At 36.6% G+C, this 17,904-nt stretch overlaps 1 protein-coding gene across 1 annotated transcript in view; it reads right to left on the bottom strand.

The window, feature by feature from the left end:
* Ubqn (ubiquilin) overlaps positions 1–15,927 on the bottom strand; it is a 41,947-nt gene extending 26,020 nt beyond the window's left edge. The window contains exon 1 of the mRNA XM_069837105.1: positions 15,779–15,927. Coding sequence (XP_069693206.1) covers positions 15,779–15,880 — 102 coding nt within the window. The 5' untranslated portion in view covers positions 15,881–15,927. The remainder of the gene's footprint in view (positions 1–15,778) is intronic.
* Between the last annotated feature and the right edge of the window lie 1,977 nt (positions 15,928–17,904).

Genomic DNA, 17,904 nt, shown 5'->3' with positions numbered 1-17,904 from the left:
TTGACTGACAGTTCAGAACTTAGATCACTTAACAAAACGTCACAATAATCGAAGTGCGGCATTACTAGGGTTTGTACTAGGGTAAGTTTTAGTTGCTGGGGCAAGAAGTTTCTCAAGCGACTCAAAGAGTGAAAGGAGGAACAGATTTTCTTTATCGTTTCTTTAACTTGAAAATTCCAACTTAGATTATTATCAAAAAAGAAGCCAAGATTTTTTACGACAGATGAATAAGGGATTAGCGTGTTGTTAAGGGTAACAACTGAAAGATTACTGTTATTAAGGGAGTTAACTACACGCTTATGTCCAATAATTATGGCTTGAGTCTTACTTGGATTAAGTGCGAGTCTGAAATTGGCCGCCCAAGTGGAGACAGTGGCTAGGTCACAATTTAACTTGTCAATCGATTCATTGATCGTATTGGGTCTGGAATGTATGTAAAGTTGTAGGTCGTCAGCATAGAGGTGATATCGGCAATACTGTAAGTTCTTTGATACGTCATTAATGTCGAATGCCACAGGCCAGGGATGTGCAACACTATATGCAATGGATATATACAAGAGAACATACCGGTGCATATTTCAAAAAGGACTTCACAACTTTAGAAGTTTATAGAAATTTATCCACATATCTTACAGAATCGATTCAGGTGTCATTTTAAAGGATATATTATGTGAATTAATAATACTGGTAGTAGTAGTGTTAATAATAATAATAATTTAATATACTCGTACATGATTCAACCATTATAAATATAAAATTAAAATCCTATCCATTAAATTATTATTATTATTATTATTGATGTATAAAATTTACTAAACAGTAAATTCGATTTACAGTGACAACTCAAAATAAAATAAAAATTATTATAATACAGTAGGCCTATGTCTTGATATATTTAGTTAACACCATTTTATTATTATTATTATTATTATTATTATTATTATTGAATCGTTCGTTTAACTAAAATGTTTGAATTCTTTATATACTTCTTTATTATATTAAAAATTGAAAACACAGCTACAACACTTATTTTAAACATATCGGTGACAAATGCTGAACATGCTTTGAATCTCGCGCCACTATGTGGCAACAGAGCTCCGAAAGAGAGCAACAGAACATTGCTTCCGGTTTAGTCGGTTCATAACCTGGCTTTTAGTATAACAGGATTTCATAATCCACTGACATGTCTCCACTCCAAGTCACTGATTGGCCTCGAATACACCAAAATGTCCCCAAAACCAAAAGTCTAAGTAAGGAATTAAAGTTGGGCACCATGCAGGCCAAATGACTGGATATCCCTGACCAATCCATCAGTCACCGAAATGATGATCTAGAGCCAAGCCAACTGATGCAAGCACAAGCTTTAGACCTCAGTGTCTTGTAGCAGATCAGACAAGAACATACCAAATGAATGGGCTAGTCGAATGCCACAGGCCAGGGATGTGCAACACTATATGCAATGGATATATACAAGAGAACATACCGGTGCATATTTCAAAAAGGACTTCACAACTTTAGAAGTTTATAGAAATTTATCCACATATCTTACAGAATCGATTCAGGTGTCATTTTAAAGGACAATACATCAAGTTTAACTCATGTAGTGTCGTAGTACGAAATTCAGACACCAATAGCACTACATCAGTTGCAGTACAAAATAACTACTTTTAGTAGTACTTATTTAGTAGTATTTATTTATTTAACCTGGTAGAGATAAGGCCATCAGGCCTTCTCTGCCCCTCTACCAGGGGATTACAACTATAATATGAAGAATAAAAATACAATTAATATGAAATTTACAATTACAATAAAAATTAAAGTACGACAAGATTACCTGATTAATGAAAGGTAGACAATTTATCATAGAAGTTAAGAACAAAGAATATTTTTGTATTTACTGAATTACAAATTAAACCTAGAATAACAAAATTCTATAGTGATGAAATTACCATATATTGAGAGAACTATTTACAAGAAAACATGTCTGAACGAGTCTCAATTACTGACCAAGTGCCTAGTAAGTTTGAGTTTGAATTCAATTTTATTTCGACAGTCCCTGATGCTAGCAGGTAACGAATTCCAGAGACTTGGCAGGGCTATTGTGAAAGAGGATGAGTATGAGGAAGTGTGATGGGATGGTATTGTTTCATGGCGAGAGCGTGTGTTCAGATTGTGGTGGGAAGAAAGGTAAGTGAAGCGAGACGACAGGTACGAAGGAATGGAAGAGTTCAAGATTTCGAAGAGAAGGAGAAGTGAATGTAAATTTCTTTTCTTATCTAGTTTAAGCCAACCTATTGTTTCCAGGGATGGAGTAATATGATCATATTTACGAACATTGCTTACAAAACGTACACACAAATTATGAGCACGTTGAAGTTTCATTTTGTTGTCGCTGGAAAGGTCAGTGAGTAAAATGTCAGCATTTTACTGGTGCGGAACATGCTTGCCATGTGTTTTGGTTTCACGAATCAAAGTCCGTGACTAGAGTACAACGTATGTTCCTTCTCCTTTTCCTCTACTCCAAAAAATATCAAGTTCTTTCTCCGCTTCTCTTCTTCTAAGTGCTCCCATTTGCTTTTCAAACTTTCATTTTCGTGTTGAATTTCTTCCATCTTCTTCCTCATCTCTGCTATGATCTTCATTGCTACTAAATCTTGTTTAATTTCAATATCCTCCATTTCACTCTGGTTTCGATTACTTATTTACACAGGTCAATGTCTTCGATAAGCTACTTCCCTCTTACTTGCACAAATCAACCTCCACACTTGGCTGCTTGCTTAAGGCCACATTTAAAATAAAGAATTTATGTAATCTGAACTTGGTTCTCGGTTTTCTAATTAATTATCATAGAATAATAACCATTCTGAACTTGAAAAATAAAAAAATGATGAACTCTCTCAACTCAAACATTAGAATAACAGCTGAGTCATGAAGCAATAAGTGCTGCCGATTAATTCTAAAAACAGGACCTCTGTAGAATTATCAGCATTGTATAATGATTAGGGCTAGGATTTTGATGACCTATAAATAATAAAAAAAATGTCCTAAAAACAATGCATTTATGACCAAAAAATCTTAAAAAAATGCCCTTAAAAATGCCCTAAAAATTGATCTTACATTCTAAAATTGGCTTAGTAGGAAAAGTGCTACTTAATATTTAGACTAGTAATTAAATTAAATTCTAGTACCAACATTTAAGTTTATTTAATTTTACATAATTTTTTCTAAGTGGTACACTTTACTTAATTATTTTACCTGATGTTGTTTCCATGTAACCCACCACAAGGCCACTCTTATACGGAATTAGCAAGTATAGAGGAGTCTATATTGAAGGGATGGTTGGACTGATCCATTACACGGGGTGTATTACGTTAAAAGGGCAATATTTCTGTAGAAAAACGATTAAAATATTATACAAAATAATGGGTATTAGCCACCGGCGCAACTCGGTCAATTAAGGCGCTTTCCTGCCGATCCGGAGTTGCGCTCGGGCGCAGGTTCGATTCCCGCTGAGGCTGATTATCTGGTTGGGTTTTTTCCGAGATTTTTCCCAACTGTAAGGCAAATGTCAGGTAATCTATGGCGAATCCTCGGCCTGATCTCGCCAAATATCATATCACTATCACCAACTCCAGCGACGCTAAATAACCTCGTAGTTGATAGAGCGTCGTTAAATAACCAAGTAAAAAATAAAGGGTATTAATGGACAAAATATGTAGACAAAATATCAAAGGAAATAAACATTATCGTATATTAATAATGGGGATTTGTGGCCAAAATTAAATGAAAATGCCTAAAAAATGTCCGAATAACACAGAAGATGCTCTTATGAGTTGAAACTGGCAAAAAATGCAAAAAAAAAATGCCCTAACAAATATGTCTTAAAATACTCAGTTTATCACATAACATATAAATACTAAAGCGGCTATGTTTCTGGCTTATTAGAAAAAAGATGCAATTTCATCAAAATCCTAGCCCTAATAATGATATTTTAAGATAATTTAATGTTTTTCAATGCTGGAAAAAATCTATATAATGCTGTTAACTAGTAGAGCTGGTTACTATATGTAGCAAGAAAATATTTACTTGCAAAATATGTAGATTTCTAGCCTGGACTTTTCTGGGATTTTTAAGCAAGTATGGAATATTAATGTGGATTTTTTTTTTTTTTTCATAATTTTAAAAGTGCACCATGTTTGAAAAATTCAATGTTAAATTAACACATGATCTATGTAGTCAAGGTCATTACAACGTTATGCAATATCTTTGTCTGTTTCACAAGCTTCAAAATGTACATCTTTAAGTCTTGCGGCTCAATTACAAAGTGAGATATTTAAATTTTAATCGTTAAGAAGGCAAAAATCTTTCATTAAAAAAAAAAAATAAATCCAATATTTATTTTAAAAAAGTTTCAGCAGAGAATTTTGATACTTACAAAAATTGAATAAGATTATAAAATCTTGAAATCTGCGCAGTTTCATGACTACTCAAGAGGGTCGAGTTGTGGCCTGTGTTGATTTGACATGGAATGTCTCATAAAATAAATGAGACAATATCTCCAAATTGTGAATCTGTATGGCCAGGAATCGTGCACAGATAGAAATTATTAGGTCCTGCAGCGTGCTGTGAAGCAGTGTAAACAGCATGTATTACGAGGGGGATCCAGGAAATAACGACCGTTCATGCATACCCGCCGCTCAGCTGACTCCCCTTCCTTGTTTGAAGGTCAACTGCCTTCCTTAACATGTGTTCTCATAATGTTGTGAGTACTGGTTGCAACAAGTCGCCATTGTGCATTTTGTGTTACTTCAAAATGAACGACGTGATTGATAATCCCGCCGACTGTGAGGTGAGGAGTGTGATTCGATTTTTGAATGCCCGACATTTGAAACCTGCAGAAATTTACCGGCAATTGAAAGAAGTGTATGGTGATACTGTAATGAATGAAAGAAATGTGAGAAAATGGTGCGAAATGTTCAACAATGGGCGAACAAATATCCACGATGAAACTCGACCGGGACGCCCATCACTCATCACAGAAGACCTGAAGACTAAAGTGAACGACAGAATCTTGCAAGACAGGCGCACATCACTCGACGAATTGCATATTGCCTTTCCTGACATTTCTCGTTCTTTGCTTGGTGAAAATGTGTTGCAACATCTTGGCTACCACAAAATCTGTGCACGATGGGTTCCACGGCAACTGAGAGACCAACACAAAACTCAGAGAATGGCCTCAGCATTGACATTCTTGATGCGATATCACACAGATGGAGACGCCTTTCTTGATCAAATTGTGACTGGTGATGAGACCTGGGTGTCTCACAACATCCCAGAGACCAAGCGCCAATCACGTCAGTGGCATCATCCCTCATCACCCAAGAAACCGAGAAAATTCAAACAGACTCTCTCAACACAAAAAAGTCATGGCTACTGTCTTTTGGGATCGCAAAGGTGTTCTTTTGCTGGATTTCATGCCAAAAGGCACTACGATCAATGCAAATCGTTATTGTGAGACTTTACGAAAACTACGGCGAGCCATCCAAAACAAGAGGCAAGGAATGCTTTCGAGAGGAGTTGTGCTTCTTCACGACAACGCCCGCCCGCACACTGCTGCTTCAACTCGAGAATTGCTGGATCAATTCAGTTGGGAAATCTTTGATCATCCGCCCTATAGTCCAGACCTTGCTCCTAGCGATTTTCACCTTTTCACTAAGCTGAAAGACTTTCTGGGTGGTACGCGTTTTGGAAGTGATGAAGAGTTGAAGAAGACAGTGAACACCTGGCTTAATGAACTGGCGGCAGAGGAGTATAACACGGGAATTCTAAAGCTAGTGAACAGATACGACAAATGTTTAAATGTAGGGGGTGATTATGTAGAGAAGTAAAGGAAGCTTCATTTATGTAACAGACTTTGTTTTTTCAAATAAATATATATTTTTTTAATTATTACAACAAAATGGTCGTTATTTCCTGGATCTCCCTCATATAAACTGAAGTGCATGACACGCATTACTTCACTCAGTTCTGCCTACCCACATCTTTTTGAATCCAGTACACAATGATAACATCGGCAAGGCACATACTGCACGCAGCAAAGCAACAGTACAACACTAACCCTGTCTTTGTGAGGAATCTGCTGCACCTTCGACACCTTTCCAGAATTATCTGGAAAGTTCCTATTTTATATAGACTTAGCGTTTCTCCACATCTTCAGTCAAGAGTCAAAATGAATCAGTTAACAGTGCACTGTTATTTATTTATGAGTGGTTTTGAATGTAAGTCTTTCTTTTATTGTAAACAATTATATTAATACAGGGACATCATTTTATTTTTACGTCAATTTTTATTGTACCTGACTTTCTGAATGTACTTCACTCCCACCCCTTCTACTAATGAAGTTCAACCGTTCTCCACACAGATACAAGACCGCATATACAGTCATAGTAGCCTTACGGTTGTAGTAAACAGTACGTTCCAAAAATATGTTCACGTTTTCCAGTGACAAAAGAGCTTTCAATATTGAATCATTTTCGCACAGGTACTGTCGTCCATTTGCCTACGTCGTATCCCGGGTTCCCCCACAAGCTTTTATTCGCCAGCTAGTGGCTGGGCTGTCTTAGCACTTTTCTGAGAACATTAATTTCTGTTAGGAATTGGACGTCTAAGTAATACTATACAACTGTTTAAAATAACTTAAATTAAAGGGCCTCATTAAGTAATTAACTTTCACGTGATTTCCTCCCTTTCTATGACCCTACGACGTAACCACTTGGTCGGACTGTAGATGGTATGTCTGAGTAATTTTATCTTTTTGGATCGGGCAGAAGTGAAGACTGAATTTACAGTACGTAAGGTACTCTTTTATAGAGTAGGTACAGAATTATTTCAACATGAGTTACTGATACGAAGTACGAACCTGGTAATTGGGATTAGATACAATAGTCTATAGTGCGATAATATGCACATTAGAACTGAAGCCTGTATCGAAATGAACGGCCACCATTTTAAAAAATGTGTTTAAATATCCATATTATGATTATTTTTCAATTTAACTTCATTCTCTATATTGTACGCTAATGTGCTGTAGACAGTATAATATACACTGCATAATGAATACGTCCACATGGACACCTCAATTCGTGAGTAAAAACACTCATTGTTAATACTGTACTGTATTTTGATTAAACAAAAACCTAGAGAAAATGATCAAACTCAAATGCACAATATTTTCTAGTTTACATAAATGGATGAAATACTTTTCTTCCCTCCTATACCTAGTAAAGTGATTTGTTTGTATATTACGCCAGTATCATCGAACTCCAGTCGTGGAAGGGGGTAGTAAACGGCATTGATCCAGAGGTATAGGCAAGTTGATATTAAAAATGTTAGTAAAAATAAAATAATGTCCCTGTATAATTTTTCGTATCTTCAGTTTTGAAGACAAAACACGTGCCTGTTGCAACTTTTATAAACACCTATAGAGTGATTAATAAAAAATAAAAACGTCGAAACCTTCAGTACTTTTGGAAGCATCAACAGTCAATACATATGTCTAAATATTATGTTAGATATTAGATACTATTTTTTTATTTTATCTTTTTTATTATTTCTGCAATACAAAAAAATATCAACTATCAACTTAAAAAATGTAGTTAGGTAAAAACAGACAAAAATGCATACATGTGCCTCTACAAGGGTAATGACAGTGATCCATGGTGAACTCTGCTAAAATGATCTGCAACTCAAAAAGTTTGGGAATTACTGTTCTAGACACTCGAAATATTATAGTCTTCAGAAATACGTTGGCATTAAATAGAGAAATGCCTCGCCTGTGGTGAAGTGGTTACCATCTCTACCTTCCATCGTGACAACTCAGGTTCCATCCTCATCAAGAGTAATCCGTGCGGCCATCCTTCTCTCACTTAGGCAAGAAATTCAATATGTCTTCTTCTTCAGTTCTTGAAATACGAGAGCCCTGGCTGCATTAAATTGTTCCAGGACTAACAACTTAAACCAAGAGCACGCAAGTTCATTCTCCATTTCCAAGAGTAAAAAATCAGCGACGGAAAGTTGGTAGGAGGCGATGTTAGTGCTCATCGTGGCAGTGCCATAGAATTAACAGCGATTAACAGGGAATAGATACGATTGCCCCCTCTCTTCCATTCTACTCCTCTTGATCCTTATCTAAGCCACGAGGGAATTTGTGATGGACAAAATGGATGCGAGGGTTTTTACTCAGGGTTTTCCCCTTCCCCTCACACTATCATCATTATTTCACCATACTTCACAATCACCTTCATCTGCAAGGTCCTGAGGCAGGCATCCAGAACAAATAAAAAATGGCTGAAAGTTGTATAGTACATTTGTGTTTAATCATCACCATCTTCTCACAAGTAATAGTCCTAAAAAGAACTGTTACGGTCTACAAAATTTTCCTTCCATTTCTTCGCAGAGCATCCTAATGATCTTTTTCCTGCTGGTCTGTAATTCAAGACTGATCAAGGGATTCTTGTTCCAGGCATATGGTTGACATGATGGTGCCAGTTATCTTGGCATCGGTGTATATAATGCAGTATGTGTGTTTAATAAAGACTATTATTTTTAAATGGAGAAAGAAAATTTAAAATTTAAATTATGGTTTATTTAATGACGCTTGCAACTGCTGAGGTTATATCAGCATCACCAGTGTGATGGAATTTTGTCCCCCAGGAGTTCTTTTACATGCCAGTAAATCTACTGACATGAGCTTGTCGCATTTAAGCTCACTTGAGATGAAATGCAGAGCACCTAAGCAAGAGCATATTTCACATCAGACTTCTAGTTCAGTTCATAGTTTTCACTGCAAACCCAGCATTCTCCAATCTTTCCTATTTTCTGCCTTCCTCTTAGTCTCTGCATATGATCCCTATATCTTCATTTCATCTATCATATAATATCATCTTCCCGTTCACCATTCCTTCCAGTGCATCCTTCAGTATGCAGTTCCTTCTCAGCCAGTGACCCAACCAATTTCTTTTTCTCTTCCTAATCAATTTCAGCATCCTTCTTTTTTCACCCACTCTTCAGCTCAAGTAGCATATCCCTTAGTATCATTTTCTCTTCTGCTAACGCCATGTTATAAGCAAATCTTACGTACTTTATTCTTCTTCCTACTACTATCATTCTTGCCATGTTCTGGAAACAGTTCTTCACTAAATCCTGTAAGTAGTTATGATTATGGCACTTATATATCATTTGTTACCGGTGGGAAGAATAGGTTGCCTGTTGAAACACAGACGTTAGGTCCTTTTTATAATGTCCATTTTATTATGTCAATTACATAAAAGTCCATTATACTATGTCCATAAATATATGTCCCATGAAGTATATATCTACTTTATTTTAGTCCAATTGCACAAATTTTATGTCCACATTTTTATGTCCACTACATGATTGTACAATGCATTATGTCCATCTACAAATTTACTTCAATTCCCTACTCAATCTCTTCTGCCTGTTCATCTTCATACAGCTTCAGATGATAACTAGTAGCTTTGAGGTAAGTTCTGATGTGTCCTTCTCCGTTGTAGTGGTTGTAATTCCGAAAAATCTCTTCTACTCGACTTAAATTTTGTAGGTACGATATTTTAATAGGGTGTCACACATTCAAATGCCCGCCAAGCAATAGCTGGATTATTATAAAATCATTATTCCTTTGGTTTTTCTTGATAAATTCCATGAATTTCCAGACCGACGCGTGATGTGTGACGATGTGTTTCTGAAAGCGGTTGTGCCAGCCCTCGACTACGTTAGTTGTTCGATGTTGTCCTGCCAGAACTTGATTATAAGTGTTCCATATTTGAGGTGCGAATCTAGGTGGCATTGCTCTTCTTCTTCCTCGAGCAGGTATTCCTCGGATGTAAGTTCTTTCCATGTACAATGCTAAATCCATTATATCAGGCTCAATATTATCTATAAGGCTATCAAAAACAGCCTGAATATCTTCCAGTGGTACAAAAGGAATTGACTTAAATAAAAGTGGACATAAAAGTCATGGACCCAAAAAAATGGACGCACATAAAATGTGGACATAAATGAAAGTGGACTTAAATAAAAGTGGACATAACAGTCATGGACCCAAAAAAAATGGACGCACATAAAATGTGGACATAAATGAAAGTGGACAAAAATATTAGAGGACATAACTCATACGGCCATGATTTCAATGGACTTAACGTCTTGGAAGCTGCCTGTTAAATTGTTTGCTTAGAAAGCAGTTCTAACAACTGCCAAATAAGCAATATGCAGTGACATTTTAAATAGCAGCATTTTAGTAGTTTATAGTTTTAAAGGTCGAAGTTTTTTTACACTCGAGGCTAGCAAAAAATTTGCAAAATTATACCTTTCTTTACATTCTCTCAAGGTAAAGGTCACTGTAATTAGTACCTTTTTATATTAATGTTTGGGTGCTTCTTATAACATACTCCCTAGCTATTTGAAAATAACCTTCAATTAATCAATGCATATAACATACTATTAATATAATTAATGAGAAGAAAAGAGTAGCTTACAATCTCATAACTTTGACTGCTATCAAACACAGACTACATCCCAAAATGCATATTTATTAAGTCTTAGCTTGCAATATAGAGGCTTTTAAAATGAAAAACAAAAAAAACCATAAAAAAATTGTAATGTTTAACCTGGCAAAAAAAGTCCTAAGATACGAATTCATTAAAATGATTTATGACATAATAAAATCCAAAGCAACAAAAAAATTCTGAAAATAAAAATTAAACTTGCTAAACTGGAGAAATAGCTTTCAACCATGTCGTTACAATCACGACCAAATAGAACTAAATACACATTGTTACCAACATAAGGGCATGACATTGGTCTGAGGCATCATTAGGAGGAGAAATTTATTTTTCTCTCTCTCTATACATTCTTCTTTCTGAACATTAATGATAGATAGCACCACTGTTAGCGACAAGGTTGAGTAGAGTTTAATGAACAGATATAAATTAGTCTAAATCAGACACACAAACAGTGATACGACTTATTAATATTTTGAAATATACTTTCGTTAGGATTATGCTGTTCTTTAAAAGTATTATGAAATATATTATCATTAGAATTATTTTGTTCCTTATCAATATTTTCATTAGCATTAGATACTGTTCTTTTCCTTATTTTCTTCTTTCTCCAGTTACACATCTTGCATATACAAAGGTTAGGTTTGGTTAGTTTATATTTTTATTAACCAAGTCCAGCCATGCAAAGATATCATCTCACAGCCAAACTGTTACTGTCGCAAGCCGCATGTGACAAAACATAAGATTTCATTTCATTTTTCATGTACTACTAATTTAAATTATATCATATTGTACTTAATAAATAATTTGTAACTTTAAACATAAACTGTTTCATTTACATATTAAGCTTACTCATACATAATACAAAAATGTTATATGACGAGGTATTTTCTCTAGACCAAAAATAAAATTGCAACGCGGTCATAATTACATAGTTAACGCTTTGGTGAATGTTCATTTCAATGATATTCCCTGAACCACAACTTTTTTTCCTCCTTTGTTTCGTTGTGATAACCTATTATAAGATCTTACTACATTTGCGTTTTCTTTCAGTGTATTCAAACACCGCTGTTATAATCCGTAAACCTTGGACTTGACTAATGGAATAAATTTAAGAATACAGTCGCGAATTTTACTACCATCATTTCGATTGTCTTTTGTTTCACACATTCAGTACTAGTGGTGACTAGCAGTCAGAGTAGCTCTACTGTGCATATTATCCAGTTGTCCCTACAATCTACAAGGGGGATCCAGGAAATAACGACCGTTTTGTTGTAATAATTAAAAAATATATATTTATTTGAAAAAACAAAGTCTGTTACATAACTGAAGCTTCCTTTACTTCTCTACATAATCACCACCTACATTTAAACATTTGTCGTATCTGTTCACTAGCTTTAGAATTCCCGTGTTATATTCCTCTGCCGCCAGTTCATTAAGCCAGGTGTTCACTGTCTTCTTCAACTCTTCATCACTTCCAAAACGTGTACCACCCAGAAAGTCTTTCAGCTTAGTGAAAAGGTGAAAATCGCTAGGAGCAAGGTCTGGACTATAGGGCAGATGATCAAAGATTTCCCAACCGAATTGATCCAGCAATTCTCGAGTTGAAGCAGCAGTGTGCGGGCAGGCGTTGTCGTGAAGAAGCACAACTCTTCTAGAAAGCATTCCTCGCCTCTTGTTTTGGATGGCTCGCCGTAGTTTTCGTGAAGTCTCACAATAACGATTTGCATTGATTGTAGTGCCTTTTGGCATGAAATCCAGCAAAAGAACACCTTTGTGATCCCAAAAGACAGTAGCCATGACTTTTTGTTGAGAGAGTCTGTTTGAATTTTCTCGGTTTCTTGGGTGATGAGGGATGATGCCACTGACGTGATTGGCGCTTGGTCTCTGGGGTGTTGTGAGACACCCAGGTCTCATCACCAGTCACAATTTGATCAAGAAAGGCGTCTCCATCTGTGTGATATCGCATCAACAATGTCAATACTGAGGCCATTCTCTGAGGTTTGTGTTGGTCACTGAGTTGCCGTGGAACCCATCGTGCACAGATTTTGTGGTAGCCAAGATGTTGCGACACAATTTCACCAATCAAAGAACGAGAAATGTCAGGAAAGGCAATATGCAATTCGTCGAGTGATGTGCGCCTGTCTTGCAAGATTCTGTCGTTCACTTTAGTCTTCAGGTCTTCTGTGATGAGTGATGGGCGTCCGGGTCGAGTTTCATCGTGGACATTTGTTCGCCCATTGTTGAACATTTCGCACCATTTTCTCACATTTCTTTCATTCATTACAGTATCACCATAAACTTCTTTCAATTGCCGGTTTCAAATGTCGGGCATTCAAAAATCGAATCACACTCCTCACCTCACAGTCGGCGGGATTATCAATCACGTCGTTCATTTTGAAGTAACACAAAATGCACAATGGCGACTTGTTGCAACCAGTACTCACAACATTATGAGAACACATGTTAAGGAAGCCAGTTGACCTTCGAACAAGGAAGGGGAGTCAGCTGCGCGGCGGGTATGCGCGAACGGTCGTTATTTCCTGGATCCCCCTTGTAATAAAATACATTTTACATTCCAAATCTCAGGCATACGCTATTAAGGTTGTCCGCAAAATATGACAATATTATAAATTTAGTAAGTACTAGTATTGCAGTTCATTTTCACCACACCACATTCTTCTCACTCTATACCTCCCTCAGAGAATTGGCGACAACAGCAATAACAGTGTATTACCTACTAACTAGGTTACATAAATTACATTATTAATGACGAAACGAGAATGAAATGCTGAGAAACAGTAGTAGTGAATTCTGATGGGGAAATAATTACGTCCACACCTGTGGAGTAATGGTCAGCGCGTCTGGCCGCGAAACCAGGTGGCCCGAGTTCGATTCCCAGTCGAGGCAAGTTATCTGGTTGAGGTTTTTTGCAGGGTTTTCCCTCGACCCAATATGAGTAAATGCTGGATAGCTTTTGGTGCTGGACCCCGGACTTATTTCACAGGCATTATCACCTTCATCTCATTCAGACGCTAAATAACCAAAGATGTTGATAAAGCGTCGTAAAATAACCCACTAAGAAATAATTACGACATAAGTGACGTCATAAATCACGACAGATGTGTGAAAAACATATTCCTTCTCTCTTTTACATTTTTTCCTCCTTTCCCTTCCCTTCATTTCTCTTTTTCTTTATTCCTCTATGTAACTTACCATCTATTTCATATTTTCTTCATTCTATATCTAATATCTACGGTAGAAAGAACTATGAGTGAAGAAAGTGAACGTACATGTAGTGACATTGTGGTTGAAATTAGGAGGATTAAAAGAGACACTGAAAATTCTATAAAATCTGCTGAACTTCACGGATTAATTCCAATTTTTTTGGTATAGGACACCCACAACCAAGATAAGCGCTTGAAATAACAGTCATGTACAGTACGATTATTTAGTCTTGACAGTCGCCGGAGATGTGTGCCTGGGCTAGGCAAGTCCATTTAGTTACGCCAAGGGGTGTTTGGGTTATTCACTCGCTTGCCTTCGGAGCAATCGGATGTCATGCGTGCGGTAGAGCAGTATGTTTCCAGTACAATTAAGCTGCACTGCATTCCTTTACCGACCGCTCGCCCTTATCTCTACTCCGGAACTCTCCCCACTCCTCCTATTACTTCCCCTCTTTCGCGTTGCTGAGCTGTCAGGACTAAATGATCGGTCTGTACCAGTAGAGATATACTGCAAGACCTGTAAAATATTAATCTATTGTTCTTTATATGAAATTTTCGTTACTATAACCAGTTTAATGTACTACAAACGCACAAGAGTGTTAAATTCAAAGTGGTAAATCCAAAACTTAAAGGAACTATGGGGAAAATTTTAGAACATGGATATTGCACCTACCAAATTATGTCTTAAAATACTAAAAAGAGCAGATTTGTCTGCGTTTGTCGAATGCGCATCATTATATTTACTTAAAGACACTTTTTTAGTGCCAATAATTTATTTTGTGTGCACAAGGTTGGAATTTTGAAGTAATAGGGAAAGGGTGCAATCCATGTTCTGGAGTTTATCCGTCTGTTGTTTCTGTGTTATTTTACGAGATGTAGAAAGCGCATTACTAGTGACTATAGCGGAACCGGTAGCAGCAACAGAAATTGAGATTTTGCGGATGATGTTTAGGAATAATGTATTAAAAGCTAACTTTCAAATGCTTTTTCGGTAAAACTTCGATTCCGTTACGCACCACACATGGGAGAAAAAAAAAATCTACTTACATAATTCAAAATAACACCAAAATTGTAGCACACCACAAGAGACACTAAACCAACCCAATCTGCCTCATATACCTTCGCTTCTTACATACCCGACCGATGATTTTCTCTAACATTTTCACACGCAATGATTGCGTAAGCCAGTGACAACAGCATGATTTTGCACTACGTGGGAAAGCATTGAACTTTTCATCGATCTAGGGTAAATCTATCTGTGTACCTGTTTACAAAAAGCGTAGGCCTATAAGCAAGACAAACCAAAAACACGGATAAATAAACCAAATCTAACCTGTCACTGATTCTCGACAGAAGACTCACTGAAAAGTCTCTTTTCGTCAGCGCGATAATGTCCATTAAACAAAAACAGACAAATCTATTCTTCTAAACTTTTAAGATAAATTGTTGGCAATGAGGAAACCGAACACTAAAGCTTTCCCCAGATTTTTAAACAAGACGTAGAACTATCCAGACTATTGCTACTATTTACCAGTGAGTAATTACTTGTAAACAAATTTTATTAACCTGAATTGTAGATGTCACACGTTATATTTGAGGTAAATGGAAAACTACACACGTTATAAATCACATTAACGCAGGTATAATAATTTAACTGTAATGTCAAGATGTAACCTTCCGTAAGTCTGTCATAAGGTTATGTTTCTTCCACAGTTGTGCATGAAAGATCAAAACCTAATTTATAGATAGTAAATGAGACGGAAACCACTTCTAATGCCACTTCATTAATTTTCATCTCCATGTTAAAAATTACAAATCCGTAACTTGTTCAACACTGTAATATAACATTAATTAATTAAAAATACTTCCTTTTACCATGAACTATAAAAGTGGCTTCGTCATCAACTTGCGGTGTCACAAAATTACAGTGTAAATGTTAAGTGTCAGATAACATACAGAGATACTTATACATACATCTTTAATTGATGCATTTTCTTCAACTTCAACAGTTTGTTTCTCTTTCGGCGTTTTTACAGTAAGATTAATTTTCTTCGAAGCTTCCTGACCTTCCGCCATTTTGGAAAAGCGGGATGACTCGTTGCTGAGTGTGCGTTTAGAATTTATTTATTCATATTTTGTTCACTGAGTAGAAACTTAACACCTATGGAAAGCATCTCCGCTACCAAAGAAACTAATATAATTCCGATTCTCAAGGCTCTGTTTACATACCTACACTCTATGTGGACAGCGCTGTCGACAGTACCACATACCCACCTGCCAAGCAATCAATTTTCCATGCACATACGCATGCAATCTGGAAAGAATATTGGAAGTATCAAGCTTAAAACGCATGTGCAATTAAGTTGCATGAAGATTTTGTCTCTACATAGTGCGTCGTTTTGAACATCAACTTCACTACGTAGCCTAATCTGTTAATTAACATTAAATATCAATCTTGCATTCATCGCTTGATTGCGTAAGTTGAAAGAAAAGTTGAACCATATAGATGCACCTAAACTCCCTAAAGCTGTACGCGAATGACGAGAACTTTGAAAGATGTATTATTTAAACTATGTATACAGTGTTTTCTTTTCTTTTTTAGTAAACTGTCCAAAGACAGGTCTGAACCTCACAAGTGATACCAAGAAGGCATCACTTATGAGGCAACTAGGCCAGGAGACTGCGCTGCCAGCTTGCAATCCATCACAGAAACAAGCACATTGGGAACCGGACTTTAAGCGCTTATGACTGTTCTGCGTGCTTGCCCGCTGGAAATAATGCCACAGTCTACTATATACTATAAAATAGACTGTGATAATGCGCTCTGGAGGTGCTTTGGTGGCTAGCTTGCTGGATTTCGAGATTAGGTTGCTTGCAATTTTGCATGTTGGCTTGCAGGATGGAACCAAAGATGATTATATAGTATCACCGCTGAAACCACGTCGCCATGTTCGTTGTTTTCCTACTAAATCTGTTTTTTTTTCTATATTCCTTAGTTTCCAGAAACAGCAATTAAATATCGGACTTCAGCCATTTTACACTTATGGTTTAATTACATTATTACGACATTTACTATTCTTAATTGAGGACTTTAGTTATTTTCCACTCACGGTTTAGTTTCTTTTTGGTCATGAGTGTTGGTAACAGATGACACAGCAGATGATTTGATTTTCCAATTTGAACTAGGTGCATGTGAACAGCAACCAACATGGTAGCAAATACGGGAGGCATCGGCCTTTGAGAGTGGCTGTTTCCCGTCCCTGCTGTAGACTGAGGAGCCTATACCTAGAAGAACACGTTGTGCAATGGTTTACCTCTTTAATGACCGTCAACGACGTACGGTAGCTGTAAATCTTTCTTCCTCTTGGAGGGTCGTGAGGGAGAGGGTTCTACAAGGGTCAATGCTTGGGCCGCTATTATTTTCCATCTATATAAGACATGCGAAAATCTTTAAAACACTGCCGACACCGTCTCTATACAGACAACCTTCAAGTATACATAACTACCACACTGACAAAATAAATGACGGAATAACTGAAATAAAGTGATGACCTCGACACATGGACACGAAAATGTCAATTTAAACTAAATTCAGAAAAATCACAGACAGTAGTCACGTTTGTTAAACGCTATTATCATGCCAAATCCTCATTCCATTAAAGCAAACGGCATCCACATTCCGTTCAGTGAATCACTTAAAAAAAACGTAGGTATACATATGTATAAACATTTAAATTTGAACATTCAAGTTACTGACACTTCTTCTTTCGCTGTAACTATTCCTCGACTTTGGAATTTCCTATCGAATAGTGTCAAAGAATGTCAGACATCATGGAGCCTGTAAACATAAATGGGAGAATCCTGCAATCCAAACGTATGAAGGTACTATAGAATATGCATGGCCCTTAATTTCATACCACAAATAAATGCTATAAGAGGACAACTGCCTTTGAAATTCAAATACCAGGCTCGCTTTGGTGTCACTGTTGCTACTGAATTCTGTTCTATTTTTTCGTGGATCAAGTCAGAAAAACAAATGGGGAAAAACTCTCTATTAATATCGCTCATTTGCGATAAGAGTGACACAACTTAAAAAAGCG

The sequence above is a fragment of the Periplaneta americana genome, chromosome 1 (assembly GCF_040183065.1).
Source record: "Periplaneta americana isolate PAMFEO1 chromosome 1, P.americana_PAMFEO1_priV1, whole genome shotgun sequence".
Classification (NCBI taxonomy): Eukaryota; Metazoa; Arthropoda; class Insecta; order Blattodea; family Blattidae; genus Periplaneta; species Periplaneta americana.
This window is presented reverse-complemented; position numbering and strand designations above follow the sequence as displayed.